The sequence below is a fragment of the Prosopis cineraria genome, unplaced genomic scaffold (assembly GCF_029017545.1).
Source record: "Prosopis cineraria cultivar Desert tree isolate PC_DT_omini unplaced genomic scaffold, ASM2901754v1 PC7, whole genome shotgun sequence".
Classification (NCBI taxonomy): Eukaryota; Viridiplantae; Streptophyta; class Magnoliopsida; order Fabales; family Fabaceae; genus Prosopis; species Prosopis cineraria.
In genome coordinates this window covers 14,815,160-14,841,709 of record NW_026555338.1, presented here as the reverse complement: position 1 = coordinate 14,841,709, position 26,550 = coordinate 14,815,160, and the positions used below count along the sequence as shown (strand labels likewise).

The 26,550-nt window shown below is 31.7% G+C and overlaps 1 protein-coding gene and 1 pseudogene across 1 annotated transcript; both read left to right on the top strand.

The window, feature by feature from the left end:
• The first annotated feature begins 10,408 nt into the window (after nt 1–10,408).
• Nucleotides 10,409–15,132, top strand: LOC129316500 (carotenoid 9,10(9',10')-cleavage dioxygenase-like; annotated as a pseudogene).
• Nucleotides 15,133–19,139: 4,007 nt separating this feature from the next.
• On the top strand, nt 19,140–19,514 carry LOC129316499 (putative B3 domain-containing protein At1g78640). Its single transcript, XM_054960923.1, has one exon. It carries the CDS (start codon nt 19,140–19,142, stop codon nt 19,512–19,514), a length of 375 nt encoding a protein of 124 aa, XP_054816898.1.
• Nucleotides 19,515–26,550: the final 7,036 nt, after the last annotated feature.

Sequence of the window (26,550 nt, the reverse complement as noted above, 5' to 3'; positions counted from 1 at the left end):
GTGTAAAAACCTATGGTGGCTGAGGTAAACATTCTTCATCCCATTTTGAAGCCTTATAGAATGTGTTCCCTCTTCACAAATAGGGCATCCAAGTTGCCCTTTAATGCTGTACCCTGACAGATTGCCATAAGCAGGAAAGTCATTGATTGTACTGAAGAGCATAGCTCTTAAATTAAATCTTTCTTCTCTATACCCATCATATACCAATATACCTGACTCCCACATGATCTTCAAGTCATCAATTAGAGGAGCCAAATATATGTCTATGTCATTCCCAGGTTGCTTGGGTCTCTCAATTAGCATGGACAACATCATATACTTGCGCTTCATACAAAGCCATGGAGGAAGGTTATAAATCACCAAAATGACTGGCCAAGTGCTGTGGTTACTACTTTGAATCCCATGAGGATTCATCCCGTCGGTAGACAATGCAAGGCATAGATTCCTACTCTCTTCCCCAAATTCAGGGTACTCATAATCAATCTTTCTCCATTGTGGAGAATCAGCAGGATGATGAAGCATGCCATCTTTTATCCTTTCATTTGCATGCCATGTTAAGTTTTTTACAATTTTTACACTACTATACATCCGTCTAAATCTAGGCACGATTGGAAAATACCATAGTGCCTTCACGGGACTTGATCCGTTCTGCTTGTAGCGTGAAGCATTACACTTCGGACACTCGGTTAACGACGCATATTCATTCTAAAATAAAAGGCAATCATTAGGGCACGAGTGTATCTTTTCATAACTCATGCCAATTGATCGTAATACTTGTTTTGCGTCATATGTTCGACAAGGAAGCTCATTTTCCTTAGGAAGTAATTCTACTTTCAAATACCCAAGCAACTCAGTAAAGCTTGCATCACTCCATCCATGTTTTGCCTTCATGTTGTACAATTTTAACACTGCTGACAACTTTGATGCACTACAACCAGCATACAACGGTGTCTCCACATCACTTTTCAACTTCTCAAACATTTCTGGATAATCCTCGAGGTCCTTTTCAACTGCTTTGGCCATCTATTCAAGACAATCTTCCTCAAGTGTGCATGTGTCAAAATCATCAGGAGATGATGCACAGCTTTCACTATGCTTCTGGCTGTAACCAATATCATTTCTTGTCTCTTCATGCATTGTCCAACACTTGTAACTTTGGTCCATCCCATTAATCATGAGGTGTTCTTCACAAGTATCTGGGCTAACCCACTTTACAAGACCACATTTAAACATGGGCAAACAATCCTAGTGGGATCCTCTGCATGCTTAACTACAAGCTTAACAAAATTTGCCACCCCATCCCAATATTCCTTGGATAGACGATTGACAAACATCCATTCCTTATCCATAATTCCTAAAAAGATTAAGAGGGAAATATGATTAGTGACTTTGACTACTCCTAGATAGTGGGAGAATTAGATATAAAGATCAATTAGTCAATAAGTCACTAACCACATGTTTGCACATTCCCTCTTTAATCTTATTTAAAACTAATAATTATATTTTAATGCTAGCCATTGAAATAATTTTTACAGCATAGCAACTTAAAAAAGAGAGTTTTTCGGGCTTTATCCCCTCTTCCTATTAATCTAAATGACAACAACAACAACATCCACAACAACAAACACATAAAGTTATATTCAAGAATAATTTAAAAAAAATTGATAGTATATATAACAGCTTAAAATGAGTATTACCAGGTCTTTATGCCTTTAAAAAAATCAAGTTATCCATAATGAGACTATATATGATCCAACAACAATAATAACAACATTAATAAGAAACTCAATTTTAATTAAAATCATATTAAACCACATCAAACACTATATAAATATCAATTTAAAATATCAAAAATATTAAAAACAAGGTAATTAGGTGGTATACTATTTTCATATCCTTAATGAATCTCCTCATATCAACAAAAAAATTGGATGATCCCTTAATTCAATAATTAAGTACCCAAAAACTCAAAACTTCAAACACTCACTGAGAAGAACAACAATGTAGATCAAAATAAATAACACAAAAATTATTTATTACGTATGAAAATCAAAATCAACAACCCATACATTCAAAATGAAGATTAATGATTGGGAAAGCAAGAACCTACCTCAACAAGAAGAGGGAACACTGACTGTGCAGAAAAACAGAGACGAGAGTCTGATGCAGAGTGATAGAGACCGAAAATCCTAACGAACGAGTGCCCATGAGACTTATGGAGGCCGAGAATCAAAAACCCCTCAAGAATCGAGACCAAAAACATGTTTTTTGGCAGTTAGAGTGACGAAAAATGGGTTTCGGTGGCTTTGGGTTTGTTTCTGAAGACGAAGGATTTGCAGAAATGGAGAGCGAAAAAGACATCTGGAGGGAATTTAAATGACAATACTTGACGATTATTTCATAATAACCGTCAAGTATTACATATTTGACGCTTGTTTTAAAACAACCGTCAAGTATATGGCAGACAAACTTGACGGTTATTTCGAAACAAGCGTCAAGTATGTGAAAAAATTTAATTTTTTTTCTATTATTAATTTGACGTTTGTTTATTGAAGACCGACGTGTAAATTTTTACTTTATATGACGGTTATTTATAAAAAACGTCAAATATATATACTTGACGGTTATCTTTAAATAACCGTCAAGTATTTACTTAAATATTTGACACTTGTTTCGTAGAAACCGTCAAGTATTCTCCGCCTTTTTTATTTGTCATTTTTTTAAAATAAACATCAATTATAGGGCGTCAATTATACATCTTTCTGTAGTAGTGATTATTCCTTGATAAGTTTATGATTATTTTCCTTAATAATATTTTGATATATTCAAGGAGCCTAGAGAAGCATGGATAGAACTTGTGATTTGTATTGCAAATATTGAGGAGCAATGACTTTATGCAAAAAAAAAAATAATAAAATAAATAAATAAATGTTAATTTTGGCTTGATAAAGTTATTTTCTTGAGACATGTTTCTTAAGAACAATATTCGAGTGGACTGGCAAAGTGGTAGTAGTACAGAATTAGCTACGACCCATGACAGTCATAAAAAAAATTCATAATTTTCTTTTCTTTTCTTTTCTTTTCTTTTCTTTCTGTCCTCGCAGGGTATTATCGTCGTTTTGTTGATGATTTCTCTAAATAGCCGCTCCATTGACAAGAATAACTTAAATGAATGTGAAGTTTGAATGGAATGACAAGTGTAAAGATAGTTTTCAGTAGTTGAAAGAGTGTTTGACTTCAGCACTAGTTTTGAGCTTACCATTAGACATATGGGAATATGCAATTTATTATTATGCTTTTTTTGTTGGTTTGGGCTGTGTTTTAATGCAATATATGTGAGTTATTGCTTATGCTTTAAAGAAACTTAAGAAACACAAGAAGAACAACCCAACTCATGACTTAGAGATGACAATGCTGGTTTTTGCATTGAGAATTTGGTGCCATTATCTTTATAGTGAGACCTGTGAGATTTACACTGGTCATAAGAGTCTTAAGTGTTTTTTTTAGTAGAAGGATGTAATGGATTTTATTTCACATTGCTTAAAGTGCCAGCTGGTTAGAGTAGAGTATCAAAAGCTAGTGGAATGGCATCAATGCTTAGGAATATTAGAATGAAAATGAGAAAAATAGTAAATTAAACTTTACTACCGAATCACCTCATACTGAAAAAGGATATGATTTTGTTTAGGTAACTATTGATAAATTGACTAAGTTTGGTCACTTTATTTTGGTGAAGACAACTTGTAATGTGAATAAGTACACCGGTTATACATTAATGAGATACTTTGGTTGCATGGGCTTCTAGTGTCAGTAATCCTTAATAGAGGTCCCCAACTCACATCCCAGTTTTGAAAACTAGTCCAAGAGGCTTTGGGCACTATCACAATTAAGGACTATTATGGAAGAACAATTCAAATCTAAGATACTATGTTAGGATATTGTATTTTGGTTCTTGGTGGAAACTGGAACAATTGCTTGGCTTTAGTGTAAAGTGCGTATCATAATAGATGTCAAACTAGCATTTAAAATTTTTAGGAGTTGTACAATAAATAATAAAGAAGTTATGCTAGAAGGAATTTGCTTCTATGAAAGTATTACAGCACAATCATTCTGAAGAGAAGTTACACGAGAAGTTGAAAGTAATATGCTTAATAATTATTCACACTCAATCGAACACTGAGGTAAGTATATATTTAAATTCAGAGGACTGAATTTTTTTTAAGGGGGGAGAATGTAATGATCTAAAAAAATTAATTAATTATTAATAATAATTATTAAGATAAATTAAAATTTATAATTAGATAATTTAAATACATTTTTATTAATCCTTGGAGTAGACTTAACAAGTTAAGTTGGTAGCTTGGTGGAAACCATTAATAGTGTGTATCTAAAGGTCTAGTGTTTGAATCTTTGTAGCTATTTTTCTTAATTTCATTTTGCTCCAGCCTTCAAAATTACCTTTTTGCCCAATACCATCAGATATTTATTTTCCTCTTTCCTTCCTCAATTCAGATCGTGCGTTAGATTTTATTGAGAGAGCAAGAGAGCCTTAGGTGTCTAGAAGCTTCAAACCTCTGTCCTCTGCTGTCCGGCTCGATTTGTAGTTCATTACCAACGTGGTTGTGTGTAGGCATCGTGACTGCCACTGCTCCCCTTCGCTGTCAATCCTTTGCTTTTCCTATTTTTGGCGTTTGCTGCTGTTACAGCATTTCTAATGTCGTCGAATTACTGTGGGGATGCTACAAGTTGTGCTGTTCATTCCTCAATTCTTGGGAATTAAGAAGTGGGCGGTATTACAAAACTAACTGATTAGGAGTAATTTGCGTGTTTGAGAGCATTTCAGAACACTGATTGCTAATGGCAGTTTCGTTAGCCCTTGGCGTGCCATGGTACACCTAGCTAGCAGGGTGTTTATAGGAGGTGTTAGACCCGTGCGATGACCAACGTATGTGGAATGGAGGGATGGTTATTCGTGAGCATCATACTCACGTTTGATTTCGTGGCTTTGAGCTGCGTTTGGTTAGCATTACCCTCGTAGACTGTGTGTCCACATTTGTTTCATGGCTTTGGTTGCGTTTGGTTACTTGCTCTCGTGGACTGTGTATCCATGTTTGTTTCGTGGCATAAGCCGCATTTGGTGATTTATCCTCATGGATTATGTGTCCACGTTTATTACTTGTTCTGATAAGTCCCTATAAGTATGAGTTTTAAATTGTTTGATGAACCTGTTTTTCATTGATTTTGATTAATGACATATTTATAATTATTTAGTGCAGTTATTTGCTTTATTGAAAATAAATGATAATGACATTTGATATGAGGCTTTCATGAATCAGGATTTTATTTAAACTGACATAGAGTTCTTTTATGTTGAAGTTTATTAAATATTTCTTTGTAAAAATAGTCATCTCTGACATACATAATTATTTTAAACCTTCCTTTTATACTTATTTAATAACTTATTATTAGGATGCTATTCACTAGAAATTTATTTTGGTCTCAGACTCATCAGCTGATATTAATCCTACTACTGACTTCTGAAGGGCACACAATTATTCTGGGTGGAATTTTGCCTAGCATTATTTCCCTTTTGATGTAAATATTTAAATTCACGTATTTTATTTTGGAAAGTGAGGTTTGGTGCTCCACGTAGCTTATAGCTATATTTCTATTTTGTTATATGTTATCTGCTGGTTGGAATGAGCTAAACTCCTGATGAAAACTATATTTTGTGTAAAATATTATGTTGTAGGAATTTTGAGAGATCCTATTTCTAGGGGAGGTTCTACCGAAATTTCTACGAAAATATTCAATCTTTTATTATAATATTTTTTTTATAATTTTGGTACAAATTCAATTATGTTTTAAAATGGAAAGATTTCTCAATTTAGGGCTTAAGGGATGTATTATATCATTTACATCCTATGCCAGTCACCCTCTATTTTTTGGTTGTGACACCTAAGCAACCTTACACCCCTTAAACATGTATCAAACTAGGAGTGTGCACTAGATTTCAAAACACTTGATTAAAAATAGGTTGCTTGAGACAAATCAAGATTGTAATTAGATATATTAAAATGAATAATAATCCTTGAATAAGTATGTCAAATAGAAAATTTTATATCAAGGTGGCGTGGTCACAAATACGTTGTCTCATTTACTTGATCACTAACTAGTTACTGGTTATTAGTATGGAGCATAAGAAGCAAAAGATTGTTTTTCCCAACATTCAGCAAATATACACAAATTTAAAGTATTCTAAGTAAAATTAAAGGGAGTTAATAGCCTTATCAAACTTCAGATATCACTATCTAGAGACTTGTATATTCCTAAAGATGGTTTTAGGTAGTTGCACATTAAATGTTCTTAACTAACTTCTTTAGAACCATCTTATTAAAGTATTTCAATTCTTCCCTCAAATCTCTATTCATTTGAGATAATTTAACAGCAAATTATTATGACATTTAGGAGTAATATGATAATGTCCTTTATAAACTCCTTCTATATTCACTCAATATAAAAGAAGATTAATCAAATCACCAGTTTAATCACTACAGTTAGTAATTAAAAGCTTTGCTTGAAAAGCTTGGGCCCAAGACTCATTTTGCAAAATTATCAAAATCATCATACATCAAAGTACTACACAATAGAAACAAGTTATATACATTCATAAGAATTATTGCATGCCTCCAAAGCAAAGAAACTTAGAATTGGGGCCATATGCCACGGCATACAATACATGTGCTGTGGCATATGGCACAGAGCCACATGCCTAACCTTTGTGTCATGCATTGCGCATAAGACACCATGCACTATGGTGCACTAGTCCAAATTTTTGCTATCAAACAAACTTCTAGTGTGCTCAATTTTCACATACGACATTTGATCAGAGTAATTCAAGCACCCACACATAGTTTATCACATAAGTTGACTAATGAGATAGGTTTGGATATGATCTATTGGTCTTATCAAAATTTGGACACCCAGTTGCAAAAAGTTACTTTTTTAAAAAATTTCACGCACTCAAGTACTCAAATCAATTCCGTAGTATCAATAGACCACATAAGGCTTTGAACTAAGTCTAAAAAAACTTAACACACCTGATTAAACACATTTCATCACATATATACACATATATCAAAATTCAACCGTTAAACAACACATTCTCACATTTCACAAAAATCTCAACACTTAACACAATTTGGCCCACTTGGTCATTTCTCACCACATAACACCACAAATTCACTACTTTACATATTCACAATATACTCACAACTTAATCTTAGCTCCAAATTACTAACTTCATCATAATTTTACACATGGGCTAAGATTCACCAAAACTTACAACATTCATTACAATTTCTTTATTCAACAACTTATAACAATTTAAATCTTGCATGCAGTCCTATGGCAACTCATATATATATAATTCATACTAAAATACTTCATTACACAAACTCAGAGCTTCTCAACGACCACGGCACTACTATGCCAGTCCAAACTCTTTTTCCTTGCCCTGATTACTGCTTTGTCCTGGAAAAATATAATCATAAGGGTGAGATAATAATCTTAGTAACAGAATAACTCATTACTAATAACTATCACGTACAACTATATAAAAGCATAGCATATATACATACCATTAAACATAACATATACAAATGTTTCATTCCAAATCACAACCACACATTTCAATTCACTCATTTTTCTGTATATGCAACATATAGCATGATCACTACTGGTCGAACCTCCAAATCACCTTAACACGAAACCATAAGCTCGTCTTAGACCAATATACACTCTCATTAGCCCTAAACTCACATTTGGTGGTAGAATCACTTGGCTAAATGTATTCTATCTCACTTTTAGACTATGGTTTCTCCCAATACATACAATGGGGTGTCATTGAATCCAACATCATATCACACAAATACTAAGGAGTCCAAATCTCCAATATTGCATCTCAATAGGCACTAAGGAGATCATTTCCAATACCACACCTCAAAAGGCATTAAGAAGATATAATTCTCTAACACCGCATCCCGTCAGGCATTAAGAAGAATATGCCATATGGTCTTTCATTACATTCCACATGGGTGAACTCTCACACCTTATGATCATGCTTTCCGAACCAATTATAGGTTCCCAATCACCACTTTACCTATATATATATATATATATACATATACACATTTCTATATCAAATTACACAATTTCATACTCATCTAACCAAAATTCCTTTTTATGTAATAAACATTTAATGCTACAAAATATGCTCAGTTCAAAATAATTTTATGCACTACATAGAAAACTCACACACTGTTACAATAAATAGTCAAACAGAGAAAATTATTCGGTTACCTCAACTTTTCTATCACTAGAAAGGTTACCAATGGATTTTAACTACCACTATAGCTTATCACAAGCTTCCTTTCTTAGCATGCGTGATATGCCAATCTAAACATAATTGGTACAATTTAGTCATTTAGTCTAATTTGACCGAAAGCATATAATTTCTACTTATGGCTACATCAATAACCATTTTAATAACTAATCAATTAAATAGTAAAATCTCACATTATAATTGACTTAGTCCGTTAAGAGATAGGAAATGACTAACTACTATAGAATTGTAGGTTAGGCCTTTGCCCATTGGGTACACTTGTGTGGTCTACCTATCATGGTTCATACAAGACCATAAGGACTAATATGTTTAGGCTTGATATCTAATTAATGCAAATCCATAATATATATATATATATATATATTTCATAAATATTCTAACAAAAGTAACGTATAGAATGAATAAGTTTACAGAATTGTGACATTTATTATATTTTATTATTTAATTATATGTCCTATTGTATTTTTATAATAGAGATACGAGAATATTTCTTGTGGCATTTTCAAGCACTTCTCAATATTCATAACTCTTTCGCACGCGTAGCCACGTACAACTTGATGTTTATGCATATTCTTTACAGCAAGTGATTGATTTAGTTTCAATCTTTTTAATTCTTAATTGACATTATTAACTTTAGAAATAAAAATAAATAAATTCTCTGTAAGATCTATTTAAATAATGATAAATTTCATATCAACGTGTAAGCCATCAAATTAAATCAATATAGTCCCTCAGTACTATTTTATAAGATATTTTTGGAAGTAATTTAGCATTCCAAAATATAAGATGTTTTTAAAAAATAAAGCTTCATTGATGAAAATTATTCTTATAATATCCCTCATTATTTCACTTATTAATTTCCTTCTCCCATCTCTTATTAATGAAAGGTATTTTTAAAAATTTATAAAAAAATTAAGATTGTAAACTGTATTTAATCAACTTCATTAACATGTGTTAATTTTACTAAGAATAATTTATAAATTAAAACAGAAGAATATATGTATGTGTGTGTAAAAAATAAATATATAAGAAATCAGATTCCACTCACAAACTATTAGCAGACTTTATGACCATGCGTCTAATTATAAATAAAAATCACAAGAATCCATTTCTGCCGTACAATTAGAATTGAATTTATGACCATGTTGGGTATTTTTTATTACTTTCACAGAGAAAGTAGCCTTTATTTGTTTTTTGTTTTTGGTAAAAAAATAGCCTTTATTTTATTGGATCTATTTCCATGGTCATTACTGTAATGAAATTTGGACCATCCAAATTTTAGTTTGGATGGTCCAAATTTAAGGTACTATTATATTTTTTATTTCATATTTATTAAAATAAAAATTTATAAAAATTATAAAATAATTTTAATAAATTTTTTATTTTTAATCTGATTTAAATTTAACTTAAAAGATCCAATTTAATATTAAAATTTTTATAATTGTTATATATCGACTATCAAGGTGTACTTTGCATAATTTAGATTTAATTTGGTGTTAATCTAAACTATACAAAGAACATCAGAATAATTAATATATATAAATTAAAAATTTTAATATTTAATTAGATCTTTCAAATTAAATCTCAACTTTATTAAAAATAAAATATTTATAAAGATTATTTTATAATTTTTATTTTAACAAATATGATATATAATAATATTTTAAATTTAGATAATCTAGATTAAAATTTAAATGGTCTGTGCTCATAATAGTTCTCATCACTGTGACGATCATGGAAACCAAATCTAACATGATTGTGGATATATCTAGCTGGGAGCAAAGGGATGTAACTAGAGGAGAAACAAGTGACAACTTCTCATATGGCCTTGGCAGTGAACTTCTGCTGCATGTATCAGAGAAAACCAGCCACTCCTGACAGTTTCGATCACCCCAGAAATCCACTATCCTTTGTGTTCGAGGTAAAATATTAAACGAGTCTTCCACAATTTCTTGACAGTTCCATATACTAAGAATACCAAAATCAGAGCAATAGAATGTTAATATGGCTGTTGTTGTTGTTGTTGAGCAGCCCATTTTGAGAGGTTTTTGAGGGTCGGTCCAACTTCGGTGCTCAGCCAGGTGCACATCACCCAGAAAAAATCTAGGCCGCAGATTTTTTTCTTTTCCAATTTTAATTTCAATTTTAGATTTATAAAAATAAAACTTTATAATTTTTTTTGATAAATACATTCATTATCAATTTGGACAATACTAATTTAATTTAAATGATTCAATTTAATATTATAATTTTTATAAATTAACTATCTAGATGTACTATAGATAAGACAAATTCAATATTCAATTTTTTATTTTAATAAATATAAAATTAAAATAAAAAATAAAAATTTTAAATCTAGACCTCGCAAATAAAAATTTAATATTAAATTTAGACTGTCCAAAGTATATTTAAATAGTTAATTTATGGAAATTATAACATTAAATTGTACCGTCCAAATTAAATTAGTACTGTTCAGATTGATAATGAATATATTTATCCAAAATTTTTATGAATTTTTATTTTTGTAAATATAAAATTAAAATTAAAATTGAAATTGAAAAAGTTTGATAGCCCAGACTTTTTCTTGAGAGATGAGCACGCTTGCTGAGCATTCAAGACGGATCCTTTTCGAGGTCCAATATTGCAAACCATAAAAGAGGAAGGTGCTAATTTACTGGACGCTTTTGTGGATTCGACCTTTGAATTTATCGACCAGCCATTGCTTGCATCTCAGGTATACATAACATCATTTTGAAGCCCTAGAACTTCTTCGATCTATTGATTCTTCTTCCTCCTGATACAAATCGAAATGTGTGTGGGTGAACAGTAACTTTGCTCTGATGGGTGTGAGTACATGGACTCAAAGTTATGTTTTCCTTTAAAACTATTGCTATTTAAGTTTATAAAATAAATATATATATAATTTTAGATAATGGAATAAGTAAACTTCTATAAGGGGATAAGTGAAATTTTTTGAAGTGAGTGGGGCAACTGAAATTTTTAGGGTTATTTTAAGTAATTTTTTCTTGGGTTAGTGGGGCAATTGCCCCTTCTACCTTAAACGTAGGTACATCGCTGGTGCATATTATGTATTATATGTTTTTTTCTCCAGGATCAAATCCGCTTTTTGGAGGACTGAAGTCAACCAAGTCTGTGTTTGGGAGGTCGAGTGACGCTTGGGTGGAAGGTGAAGGAATGCTTCATGCTTTATATTTTAGAAAAGAGAGTGATGGCATCAGGAGTGTCTTGTACAATAGCAAACACGTTGAAACTGATACTTTCATGTTTCAAAGACACAGAAACAAACGAGCTTTCCTCCCTGCTGTATATGGCGATTCACTCGCTATATTATCTTCCATTCTTCTAAATTTGGTCAGTATGTTAATTAATCTCATCTCTACATTCAAAAGAATTGATATCATAACATTTGTAGTTAGTTTTCCCGCACCCAAGAAGTTAAAGTAAGGCGGCTCTAATTAAGGCTCAAGGTCAGTCTTGGCTTAGTTAAAACTGAAAAATATAAGATCCACCCACACGGTTATAAGTTTCGACTTAAAAAGTTGTGTCAGTTACTCCGTAAGAGATGGATTTGAACGTAGAAGATAAAGTTATTCTTGACATCATACTCATGAATCATGATAAAGACAGTGAGGATCTTAAAGAATGTTATGATGACTGCACATCCCGTAGCTTATACCCATGCCCTCTTATGTCATACACTAAGGGCCTCTAATATATCTTTTTTAAATACTTCTTATAATGTTTTAACTTTTTAATTTTTTTTCCTTTTAATCATTAACTTTTATATATATAAAACAAAAGGCATTTTGATTTTTGATGTCTTAAAATAATGAAGATTTATATTTTTATAATTTTTCAAAAAAAAAATATCACAAAATATCAAAATTGTAAAAAATTGTAAAAAATACAAATCTTCCTGTTTTAAAATCTCGAGATATTAAAATATCTCTTATTTTATGTAGAAATTAATAATTAAAAAAATGAAAATGAAAAGTTGGGACATTAAGAGTTACTAGAAAATAGCGTGTTAGAGGCTTGTAGCCCGTCATGTAACTAGATCTGTTAATTAATTTGGTAAATATTGTGGATCATGCAGCCGAGATTTGGCAAAGTTTAACAAACTCATTAGTAACACGAACGTGTTGGAGCACGGGGGGAAGTTCTACTCAATCGCTGAAAATGACATGCCTCAAGAGATTGACATCCTCACTCTCAAGACTATAAGAAACTGGAATGTCGGTGGAGCCTGGAATCGACCCATCACCAGCCACCCAAAGGTCCCTCTTTATATGCCCACGTCCACGCGTGTTTATAACCTTCTTCACAATTGCTAGAGTTCGATCGAAAAAATGTTCACTAGCTCGACAGGATTGTTTATGAAACCATGTCAGTTCTATGCTTTTATGTTCCAATTGCTAGTAATTTGCTGAACATGGCTAAGGATATTATTACAGAAAGCTTCGGGTACAGCTGAGTTGGTTACGTGTGGGTTTGACCCGACTAAACGTTATAATGAGATTGGGATAATTTTTGGTACGGGGTTTCACTAATTCCTATAAAAATGTCGGCCGCTGTGAATATGGATGTGTGTCCGAGTGTGTATTTTACCGAGTGCACTTCCATGGGATTGCACAGGGATGTGTGAAGGAGTTTTGAGGCTAAAACAAAATTTTTTAAGAGGCATGATGTATTACGTTTTTTTTTATTCTTATTATAAGACATCTTCTAAAGGGATTTTTTAATCCTCAATATAAAATACAGGAAGGGTCATCTATGATCATTTTTCAATTTTACCCCTATTGTAAATCTAATTTTATGGCTCATTGTATATTGCGTATCTCTCGCTTTCTATTTTTAATAAGGGTAAAATTAATTTTTTTTATTTTAAGACATTTTAAATGAGTTAATTGTCAATTTCTAGTTTTGATGAAGTTGTTAAAAGTACCTTATAATAAGGACTAGAGAAAGTATTATTTATATCATCTTCATATCACTTTTCTTAATGAGTGGTTATATAAGCCAGTAATAAATTATAAATGAAAATATATAATTAACATTAACACTTAAAGGAAAAAATAATGACCGGTGATAAAAGGTATAAGTGAATATTTACTAGGGCCTAAGGCAATCGCCTTAATTGCCTAAGGGCGCACACAGCCCTGGGTTTGCAGGTGCATACAGTTTATGACTTTGTTAAAACCTTTTTCAGCTAACGGAACCAGAATGATCCACAAAGTGGATATCAAATTAGAGAGGTGCAGTTTTTGCCATGAGATAGGGGTCACATAGAGATAGCCTATAAAATTATCCATTCAGCTACTCAAATATGTAATTTAATTACCATGACCATGGATTTCAGGACGTTAATTCGTCTTTGCATCAGGTACAATGTGATCATGGATTTTCCTCTAATCATAGTTCTCAAGAGACTACAACGAGGAGGCCCGTGAGTGCATATCCTTCTCAATATATTACAGGAAACTCTTGTGCCGAGCATAGTTATGCAAACATTTTGCGTTTCATCAGCCAATTAGTCTCATACTAAACAAAAAACAAAAAACCCTGTACGTAACGCGGGTTTGCATGGACATAAAGATTAATCAAGTATGATAAGGATGAATATGCAAGAATTGGGGCAATGCCTCGCTATGGTGATGCAGACTCAATCAAATGGTTTGTGGTGGAGAATAATTTCACATTCCACATATTCAATTCATTTGAGGATGATGATGAGGTAATTTTCTTCCAAAAGTAATATTTCAAGCTTTCGAAATTTCCTGCAGATATATGAATTGAAGGGCCACTTGAAATCTCGAATAATTATGTTGTGTTACAGGTCGTGTTGGTGGGGTTGCAGAGCTCTTGATGTAGTATTTCCAGAACCTAAAGAGGGTTGGAGTACATTTAAGTTTCCTCATTGTTATGAATGGCGACTAAAGATGCGAAGTGGGAAGGTCAAGGAGAGACGTCTAAGTGGAGATCGAACAATATGCAATGGATTTTCCAATGATCAATACAAAGTTTACAGGTCTTAAGAACAGATTCGGATGTGCCCAGATGGTTGATCGCACTGCTACGTTTATTGCGGGCAAGTTTCCGCTTTCTACTTGAAGAATTCGAGCCGCCCTTGATTTCATTATATATATATATATATACATATGATCATACTATGACATGGTTTGGTTTCCCTTGCTTACTTAGGCAAGCTTAAGTATGAAGGTACAGCGAAGTTATATTTTGAAGAACCGCTTGTGCTGAAGTGTCCACAGTAACACGTGACGACTCTGCTGGCATTCTAGACTAATTTTCAGATCATGAGAATAATATGATCATCATGCCTAAATTTTGCAATACAGAGGAACGAAAAACTTGAAGAGGCAATAAAAGTGGAGTATCAAATATTTGAGAAGAATGTGTACAGCACTGGAGCTAACTTCGTGGCAAAAGATGGTGGCGTTGAGGAAGATGATGGTTGGGGGTCATCACTTTTGCTCACAATGAAGACACCGACATGTCTCAAGTACGTAGATTAATTAAAATTATTGCTGAGAAGCATAATAATTAATTAACCTCCTCTCCCCACTTAATTTTGCAGGTTCGTATAATTGATGCGCACAAATTTTCTGGGAAGCCAAGTCCCATAATTACAATGCCTTGCAGAGTTTCCATATGGGTTTCACGGAGCTTTCATGCCAATCTCATTTTAGAAATTCAAAGTAGGCTGGCTTTCTGTTGTTGGTATATTGCGAGTCGCGACATGCATAAATGTGCACATTTCTTGCTACAAGTTGAGCTTTTTTTTTTTTTTTTTTCAAGTGTCCTTCATCTTACTAGTAGTCTCTCTCTCCCCTTCTTGTCTTTCAGTACTCATGCATGAGAAAATTTTGTTTGGAGGCTGAAATGACAAAGGATATAGGTTAATTAAATAAATTTAAATCTATATATATATATCTAACATAATAAAATATTTCAATCTATATATTTATATTTAATTTTACATATATAAAACAAAAATAAATATATGTTTTCATTTTTTTAATTTTTACTCATTAATTTTTCATGGCATAAGAATAATTAATTACCATGTTTATGATAAAATTTTTAAAAATTTCCTTCTCAATATAAACTATTATTAATTTGAATAATTTAAATGTATCATTGAGATATAAAGTTCTGTTCAATGTAAAAAAACTCTATTACTTGCTTATTAAATTTCTTATTTAATTATTTCAATTCATATGTTTTTCATTTAATATATCTTGAAATTTTTGTTGCAATGCTTTATAAAGTTTATTATTAATAATTCTTATAATTTCTTTCATTAAATATAAAATGAAAACGAAACCAAATGATATCAATGCTTTAAGAATAATTGTAAATTTATCTTGTTGAAAATAAGTAAATTTTATGATAATTATATCTTCAAGCTATTGAAATAGTTGGAATATACATATATAAAAGACTACTATAGAATTAAAATGAGAATTTTATCTTGTGTCTCAAGGCTTCTATAATATTTCAAATTCTTGGAAGGTTGAAAATATATAAACCTTACATTTTATTAAAAAAAAAGTTAAAAGGTATTGGAGAGTTATGCCCTGCTAATCTCCCTATCTCCACTCGTCTAATGTATATGAACAGAGACACTCTGTAAGTTGCCACTTATATCAACCTACTTAACCGTTAGAGCAGGTAATATAGCTGTTGAAGTGAGTGAGGATAACAAAGAAATTGAAGCAACAATGCTGTTTCAACAAGTGTGGATGATGACAGCCGACAGGGACTACACGTCACTGAAAGGAATCGTGTTCGTCAAGTAGGTATTATTTAACAGGGAAATTGGTAGACCTCGGTGAATTCACTCCAATCCTTCTACTCAAACGTTCCTTGTTAATGCCATTTGAATCCTTCTTATCCAGCACAAGGACTCCATAAACCAACAAACAGATAAAGCTTCCTCTGTGGGACTGACATTTTAAACGTTGTCTGCTGACTATAAATGTCCGTTACTTAGCTTGTATTAAAAATTTCTAAATTTATCATTAATAAAACATACTTCAACCATAATTTAATTTTTACAATTAACTTAGCCATATTCTGCTATTGAAAGTAAAAATAAGTTGTTTTGTAAAAGCTCCTGTGAGATTTAATAATACATTCCATTACACCATCTTATATCCATTTCATGCGACAAAATTATTCCCTTTCATGCTATCCCTGTCACTCTCTTTGAAGTCTGCTGTGTTATATAGTGGACTGTTATATTGTATGGTGAACTACTATACCAACAACATGTTAATGAAATATTGGTTATTGTTACTGCTATATTGTATTCTGGACTACTATATTTTATGTGTTTTTTTTTTCACCAAATTTGCAGGGACAGCCCCAATCCTTAAAAACAATAATCATAAATACTTGATAATTGTTTGAAAATAGCCAACAAGTAATTGTGGCAAACCTTTACTAGATCTAGGCCTGGTTTTTATCATATTTACTTGACGATTATAATAAAATATATGTAAAGGTATTCATTAATATTTGATTATTATTTTAAAATAACTATCAAGTATTATCTTTTAAAACTGACCAAAACGTTAGACTTGAAATGCAATACTTGATGGTTATTTCCCAAACAACCATCAAGTAAAGGCCCCTTAAGATGGTTATTAACCATCAAGTAAGTGAGTTTTCAATATATAAAATCATCTTACTTTACTTGATGATTAAAAATTTTTAATAATACAAAAAGTAGTTGTCAAGTAAGGAATTTTTAGTAATAGTAGTGTTAATTATGTGCTAACTATAACATTAATTCAGCTCTTGCATGATTATCATACAAATTATTTTAAAAATTTTGAGAAATGTAAACTTGGATCAATTTTATATGTTGTGACATAAAATTCTCTACATTCTCTGTGTGTGTGTGTGTGTGTTGGCGGCAGGGCGCAATAAATTCTTGCAGTATCAATATTTTGAAGCAGATGATAAATGTGAAGTATTTGATTAATAAACTTCAATAAATTGTTGATATCAACCTTTTTTCTTTTAATGTATTGCTTTAATCTCATTTATAAGTTATTTTTAATATGTTTTACTAGAACCAAGAAAAATATTAAAACTCATTAATTGCATCTAAAAATTTAATAAATTTTTAATTTTATTGTTATTATTAAATATATGGAAAATACATCTATTGATCTATATACTTTCAGCATGTTTTGGTATTAATTTCTATACTTTTTTTGTTATTTCAAGTTCCTTAAATTTCATCTACTTGTAACGTTAGTCCCTATATTTTTAAATAGGATCATAAGGACTTAATGATGGTTAACATGGACATAAACTTTATTATTTCCTGTACTGAATTGTGTTAATATTATGATAAGTTGTATAAAAAATGAGTAAAAGGCCAACAAAAACTATGCTTTTATGAAATATTTTCAGTACTATTCACCAATCTCTGGTCTTTCTCTCTGCTTCGCTATTCCAATTTCTCCCTTCCCTTCCCTTCCCAGCCACTGCACAACATAATCACACCTCAAAACAAATTAAAGGCATTAAATCCAATTAATGATGAATAAAATCACAATAAGCGCTCGCTTATTTAATTAATATAATCATTAATTACCACACTCATCACAACCCAAGCACGTGGGCAATGCAGAATCAATATAATGGCCATTTAATACAATATGGTTTTTGTGGGTTTTTATCTTCCAAAGCAAGATCACTCAAACAATATCATACAGTTTAATGCATGCATGACAGTAGTAGCGATCGGGTAATTGATTCACAATCTTAATAATTGATTCAACTCATGCCAACTCGGACATGCATGCACAATGCAAACTCTATCAATTATCAATGAATGCCTATAAAAAAAACAAAAAAAAAATAATGCCTATCAAAACTCATATCAAGAAATTAATAGTTATGGGTGTACATTATTCAAATCGGTGACACTCAAGTCAAATTTGATAATCAACAAAAATCAAATTATAATAGTAAATGGAATACTCAAATCAAATTATGTATTTTTTACATGCAATTAATTATTTCATCAAACCAAAAAAATTAGTTATTTCTAAATTTTATTATATGCATTTATTTATTTATCGTGTAGCTATTAATTAGTAAAACTAAGATATTCATCGTTTATATTTTACAAAGGTTTGTGTCAGAATAATGAAATAAAATTCAATTTCGATCAGAGTTCAAATTTTGGCCACTCAAAGAATACACATTAATTATACCATCAATGCAGAGCTTCCTAATCACAATTACTTGGAAAATAAGTTTCTATACATCTAACATATACAGTAAGAAAAATGAGTTCCCTAACTTAACCTTATATATTTAGTATGCTTGCATCCAATCAAATCAAAGCAAGTAAATTTTAATTTGTTAATAATATTAATAACATGAATTTTATGAAATAAAAAATTAATAAAAAATATACTAAGTAAGGCTAAGTATATAAGTGTTTCCTTTCTTTATAATATTTCTTGCAATTAATAGAATTCTACAAGGGGAAAGAAATAGATTTCTCAGATCCTCAGAGTGCAAGGTGAATAATTAATAATTATTACTTGGAAAGTAAGTCTATGTCCATCTATATAAGAAACCATTAACCTAACTATAAGTCACCAATATTATTCTTTTACAATATAAGTTCACGATCTCATTGTTCTCAAAATTTGATTGATTTCTGATGGCAAGTTCACTTTCACTAGAGCTCTATAGCGATCCATGGGGAATCAAAAAGGTTCTTACAGACTCTGATACTTCACACAACAACATGCTCATATTATATGCTTATCAAGTTGAAGAGATAGTGCTGCCTGAGTTAAGTGAAGATGCTGCAAGTGATGCTCAAACCGATGATGGAACTGAACTTGAATTCTGGGACATCGATACCGAATCTCTGCACGAACTGGTTTTGAAGCGAAAGAGTAGTTATATCCTCACGGGAAATTGGAATGAAGATTTTATCAGAAGAAGGAATCTCAATGCTGGGGATGAAATAGGGCTTCAATGGGATCCCTACAATAATCGATTCAATTTTAGTGTTCTTATGCGCGCTTGATCAATATTTATTATATAGAGAATGATACATATATAGGTTCCAAAATTTCAATTCAATAAACAGTTAAGTGCCAAAAAAATTTGTTGAAAGATGATCTTGCAAATATTGCAGAAGATTGCAAATATAAGAGTTTTAATTATGAGATTTAAATGTTTTATTTGAAACTAAATCTCTTATATTTACAATTAGTTTGATCAATATTTACAGCTAATCTTTTAACAAAAGTTTTCGGGATTTAATTACTATTTAGTTAATCTTTAATTTTAGGATGTAAGTGTAATGCTCCTATGTAATTAATAATTAGCAGCATACTCTTTGCTAGTTGATCTTGCATTTTTAATGATTGTTTTGTTACTCCAATTTGAATTTATGTTACTTTCGTTCTTAGATTTCCTCAAGGATTTTTTTTTTTTTTAAAAAAAAATCTTTTAGCAAGTAGTCAAGTCGCCATCACAGTTTTTTTGTATATCTTTTTGTTAGGAAGTGTGCAAGTAATCAACCGAAGCAAATATGATAAAGCACAAGCTTCTCTAAAACTCTCGTGTGGGAATGCCAAAGCAAGGATAAGACAGACAGAAATAAATGCTTCTCTGGAACATTGGATCTCGCAAGGAGAACATTTGTGTCAACATGCCAACATGAGGAATATGTTCAAGACATGAATGATCTCTCGAACTTATTGAAAAATGCATGGTCACTTTTCAGACATGAGTGAAGCTAAAGACAAGTTTTGAACACTAGAAAAGGCTCAAACAGAAACATAACACTAGAACACGTGTTGTGCAATTTTGTCAACACAAACACGGGGATTGGTAGGGACAAGATTCTAGATGCATGCTTCATGACCCAATAGAGGATTTGCTTATTACAAGATACTTTGAAAAATGATTCTAATTGTAGGCCATTTTGTAGGACACCTTCTAGAAGTAATTTTCAGTTCAAAATATAGGATATCATGTAATAATTAAATCATTTGTTTTCAATTTTAACATTTCTTGATTAGCATGAAGATATTTAATGTAGTTATATAATGATTTAAAGTCAAGGGTAAAAATAAAAATTTATGTCATTTTTTTTATAATATCAAGAGAAAAAACTAACTTTTTTTAAGATATGTGAAATAACTGAAAGTATCCTATAATTAGGATTAGAAGGAGTATATGATCAATCATAAATGACACAGTTGCATAATTAGCTCCTCTTCAAAAAATCATAGGAAGGCCATAACAAGGTTTGTCCAAGTCAACATTTAGGTTCATGCATGTAAAAAAGGATTTTTAGCAAATACAAACCCCTAATGCTGATAATACTAAGTATTCAATTACACAGCCAAACAACTAGAAACTTTACTTTTGAAGTTACTCAATAACCAAGATGCATAAATTCAAGCACAAACAAGTGTGACAAATACAAGCATATAAGGCAAAGATTCACATTTAACATTCTATTGATATTCAACATATAGCATAATTCTATTAATCATTAATCAAACGCCATATCATTCAATGATGATAGTTGCATGATCATACGCATTCCAATGTTATTCCTCTTTTAATATCTTCTAACTAAATCAATGAGCTACTAAATCCTATAAAACTAATCTATGTGATTGATTTAGACTTGCTCTCTAGGGTTAATCTTAAACTCCTATTTAAACCCTTAAACCATGATCTTAGCTTAAATAAATGATTTGGAACATAAGACAACATTCTTAGACTCTAATATAATTATTAGAATGGATAAAACTCAGCTACACCTTCGGCTACACCTTTGGATAGCAACACCCAACCCAAAAAACTTGAACATTTGGAGAGAGTAGAGGAATGAGTGGAGAAGCTTTAATAGTCCAAAAACATCTTGAAGCATGAGAAATTTTAAGTAGCTTAATGACACTTAGGTTTGAACTTAACTCTCATATAAGGTCTAATGAACCCAAATGCCATCCAATTACTCCAATTAATTGCATTAGAACCTAGATTATCTTAAGTCTCACTCAATTTTAATTAAATCTTATTTTAAATTTCAAGATGTGGCTGACGATTACTCTGGTAGGCTGCGTTAGAAGTGGGACAATGCAATTGCTTGATCGTTTAGACTCGAAACCTCAACAAAGTGACCCCTCTTAGTGACCCCTCTTAGTAACCCCTCTTGTACTACTCTTTCCCTACTTTCTTTACCCAGCCCCTTGTAGATCCACACTCACTACTGCTAGATTCACTAAGTCAGTGATAGAGTATATGGGGACGGAGGGTGAATCCCTATACATGTGGTTTAATCCCCAAAAATTATTTCTCTTGATTTCAATGCTCTTGCTCTCCACTTGGAGATACTCCAAGACTAGAAGAAATAGTTTAGGCAAGGCTTTTCGGCTTGGAAACTATCAATTGTTAGATAAGGCTAGTACTCAGGGGGTGAATTAGGTGACACTTAATTTTTTTTTATTTTAAAGATGAGTAGAAGAAGATGATAAGAGACTCAAGGAGGAAACTTTAATACCAAAGACTTATCTTGGTAACCCAAAATTTAGCCTACATCAAGTCCTCAATATCACTCTTGAAATTTTCAGTTATAATCACAAGCTTCAATGGGTACTAACTTTAGTATAACTCTTAAGACTTGAGACTTAACTAGTCTTGATTCAATTACAATCTTTGCTACAACCAGTAAGTTATTACAACTCACTTGAAAAATCTCTTTTTAAGATTTCAACTTGATTGAAAAGAAAAATTCTCTCAAAAATTAACTCTCTGAAAAGAATAGATTGAATACAATGAAGACTTAAGAATTTATAAGAGCTTTTTCACAAATATGTCAAAAGTTATATGAATGAATGCAAGACCTTTGATGTACAAATAGAATGTTTTCAAGAATGTTCAAACTTAACATAGCTCACTTAATCATCAAAATTCTAGTTCTAAGCTTGAATTGTGTCATATATATAGTTTGGCAATGGTCAGACTATTGGAATAGTGAATGTAGCCATTGTTGACATCTCATATGTGGAAAAGATGCGTGAAATAAAAATTAAAACAGTTTTAGTTAAAGCATATATGACGAATCAAGTATGGAACACATGATGACTCATGTGTGCTTGTTATGACCCATGAATTTTAATTGAACAAATTTTTTTTACCAAGGGCTATTTTATTTAAATAAATTTTTCTCAGCAAGTTTGGTTTATTTTTTTAAATTATAGGAGAATTGGGTCCTTTTTGTAATTTTCCTTGGTTCTTTCTTGTAATTTTTTGTGTGCCTTTCCTTGCAAATTTTCCCAAATTTATTTGATCAAATTATATATCTTCACGTGAAAGAAAAATAGAGCGTTCCTACTTTGCTTCTTCACCGACTTTGAACTCTCATATGTTGGATTTGAATTTGGTGACTGTTGCACCCGAAAATGCGACGTGGATGGCGCGAGAGCAAAGGTTCCGACCTTCGAAAAGAAGACCAGAGAAATAGGAGTTGCTACCAAGATTTTGAGGGAAATCTTGGGAAATCGTTTAAAGGTGGATAAAAATGGTCTGTAAATTTAGAAAAAAGATTCGGGAGTCGGTTGAGTGTGGGGAAGGTGTTAGGCACCCCACAACACCCGTTCGTGAGAACGGTTAACTAAAGTTTGTTGTGCTATGTAAATATGATTTTAAAATTTATTTTAATTATCCCTTTTATATTCATGTGTTTGATATAAAAAATAATAAGAATTAAATGAGAAATATTTATTTATTTACGAGGGAGGACTTGACTCAGAATTTGACTCTGAGGCCTACGTACCCTGTGATGGGATCAAAGTCCATGTAGTTCGGGACTTATAAGTTGTTGATGAAAATATTTTTGAAGAGAAATTAATTAAAAATAATTTACCATTTTATAAATAAAACAATTTCTGAAATTTTGGTATGTGTGTTTTAAATTACAGAAAAGTGATTTAATTTCAATCATTTTCTCAATTTTTGATTTTTTTTGTTGAAATAAAGAAAAGAGTTTAAAATTATTTTTCATGTTTTATTATTTTTCTTAGAAAATTTAACTACTATACCTGCAGAGCCTTATTAACTCATACGATGATACAGTTATTCTAAATATTTGCGAAAATTTCAAAATCTCTCATGATAAAAGGGTGAAATAATGTAAATATTTTAAATACATTTTTAATGTGTAATTATATAATTTACATTTTTAAACATAAAAATATTAATCACTATACTTGCGAAGTCTTATTGATTTTCACGATAAGATGATTATTCTAGAGGTCTATAGACATTCAAAAATCTCATATGACTAAAAGATTTAATACATTAATTTAATTAATTAATTTTATTATTAAAAAATTTATAATTTATTTGCAAAATCATTTATTTATTACAAAAATTGAGAATCACTATATCTGCGAGGACTTATTATCCCACACGATGAGGTGATTAATTTAAGTCTCTATGGAGATTCTTGAAATCTCTCATTAGACTTAAATATTTTATTATATAAAAAAAGAGTTAATTTTAATGATGGGCCTTTGAAACCCCCATTATTATATAAAAAATTAATCCTCATACCTATGAAATCTTATTAATTTTCACGATATAGGATCATTTTAAATGTCTATGGAGATTCTTAAAATCTCACACGATAAATAAACCATAAATATATGTATATCTATCTCCCTCCGTCTCTCTCTCTCTCTCTTTCTTTTTATACTTTAGCCTCATATAAGGAAGTCATGACAACATATGGAAATAGAAAATACCATGAAGTATTACGCATGAATAAATTTTAAAAAATGAACAAAGATTAATATAAGAATCAACCCATGCCATCACACATTACATTTTCTAAAACATAGTAATTAAAAAGATTGAAAGACAATTTGAGAATCAACTATGCAAAACTAAACGTACCTAAATTAGACACGTTGGATATCTTATAATATAAAGCATCACAAGTTTGTTTTGCAGACACCAACATTACGAGACGAAGAACTTGTCAAATTTTCAAAATTAGTTGACAAACTTGGTGATTAATTTTCAAGTATCAATAATCTCAAAACTTGAATATGACTATACCCTTGAACCATTAAGATACGCAAGATTGCACACAATATTTTATAAATAACTAATTAAGTACTCATGCAAATTTATGTCCACCGTAAAATCTTAAAAAGAAAAGGAAAAAAGGAATAATATCATTCAAGCCATAACTACTTTTACCTTTTAGTAGGGACGGTGTTTTCTTTAGCTCCTCCTCCATCTTGACTCCTTCCCCGTGGCGGTCCATGGATTTCTTCCACCTAATGATGTGGAACAGGTGCCCAATCTGTTTTCACCACTTAAGGGGCTCACGTGATTTCTCATACTCTATCATCCTCTTCTTGGGGTCCTTGTTGGGGATCATTGAGCTGGGATGGTTCCAGGGCACGTTGCAATTATCCAGAGTCACCTCAGACAGTGTTCTTCCCCACGATGCTACCCCATTCCCTACAAACTTGATTGATATGAATATCTCTTCGAGACTGGAAGAGGAATGGCAATAGCGGTTGCGAGAGTGAGAATGAGAGAAAAGAGAACGAAAAGGGAAGAGGCTTTGGATGGAAGAAGAGGAGTGTGGCTTGGTGCGAGAGGAAGTAAAGTGGCTCTATTTTTAGGTGGAAATAGCAGCAGCAGCTCTCGTCTCTCGGTCCCGTGCTCTCTCCTTCTCAATCTCTGTTTTTTCTTCCTTCGGTCGTGCTGCTTCCTCTCTCTCACTCTGTCTCTGTGCTCTTGTTCTCCTCTTTTCCTATGCTCCTTTCCTGTTCAGTTTTCGGTCTCTCCCTCTCCTCTTTTTCTGCTCTCATTCTCGATCAGTTTTCGGTCTCCTCCTTCGTTCGTTTTCATGCTCTGTTTTCTGCTCCATTTTCTCGTCCCTGTGTCTCCCTCTTGGTCTCTCTCTTCTCTTCATCCATGGCTCTCTCCTTTTTCAGTCTCCCTTTGTCTCTGTTTCTCCCCTCCTTCTCCAACACTCTCACTCTTTCGTGCTCTCTTTTTTTCTTTTCCCCTCCTTCCATTTTTCTACCTGTGCACGTTTTTATGCTCTGTTTTTCTTTCTTCTGTCATGTCTCTCTGTCCTGCTTTTGCATGCATTTCTAACTCCTTTTCTTTGCGTGCGTGCTGTGTTTCTGCTCCTTTTCTTTGCGTGTGTTCGACTGTGTTCGTGTGTGTGTGAGTTTGCTCTCTCTCTCTTCCTTTCTCTCTTTTTTTTCCTGCTGTGTTCGTCCCCGCTCTTCGTCTCTTCTCTGTGCAACTGAAAGAAGATAAGGATGCTGTACTTTTGTCCATTCTCTCTGCCTCTGTGATTCAGATGACTTGGGTGGCTTGCTTTGCCTGCTCTTTGGTTCTTCGCGTGACTGGCATTCTCTGCGCTGACGAAGGTGTATCTGTTCAGCTCTTTGTTCCTCTCGTCTGGTCCAGCAGAAAGCCCCCTCTGCTTGCTTTCTCAGCGTGTCTAGCCGGCTGTGGCTCACCCTCCCATTGTATTAATTAATTTATTTTTTTATGCTTAATGCCCCCTTTTTTGTTATGTTAATTAAAATTTTGGACATTAAATTAAGAGAGAAAAAATTAATTATGCAAGATTATATATATATATATATATATTTAATGGAAAGCAACAAGATTTAAGCAAAGAAATTTTTTAAAAAAAAAAAATAGTTGATTCTTGCAAAGTTGATTTTCAATATTTTGAATGATTAGGATAATTTGGGAGAGGTTTTAAAAGATTTAAGCAACATTTTTTTTAATTTTGTTAAAATATTATCATTATTTTTTAAAATATAATCCTAAAAAGTATTAAATTTTATTTTTTTTATTTTTGATTATTTATTATTAAATTTAAAAAAATGTCCGGATAAAATACAGTGTTGACAGTGACTGTATTTAATACAGGCATTAAGTGCTTGTATCATCTGAGTTATTAAAATTTAGATCAATAGTTATAAATTTATACTTCATTTAAAATTAATAAATGAATAAATTTATCTGAATTATTAATTATATTTTAATATTTTAGA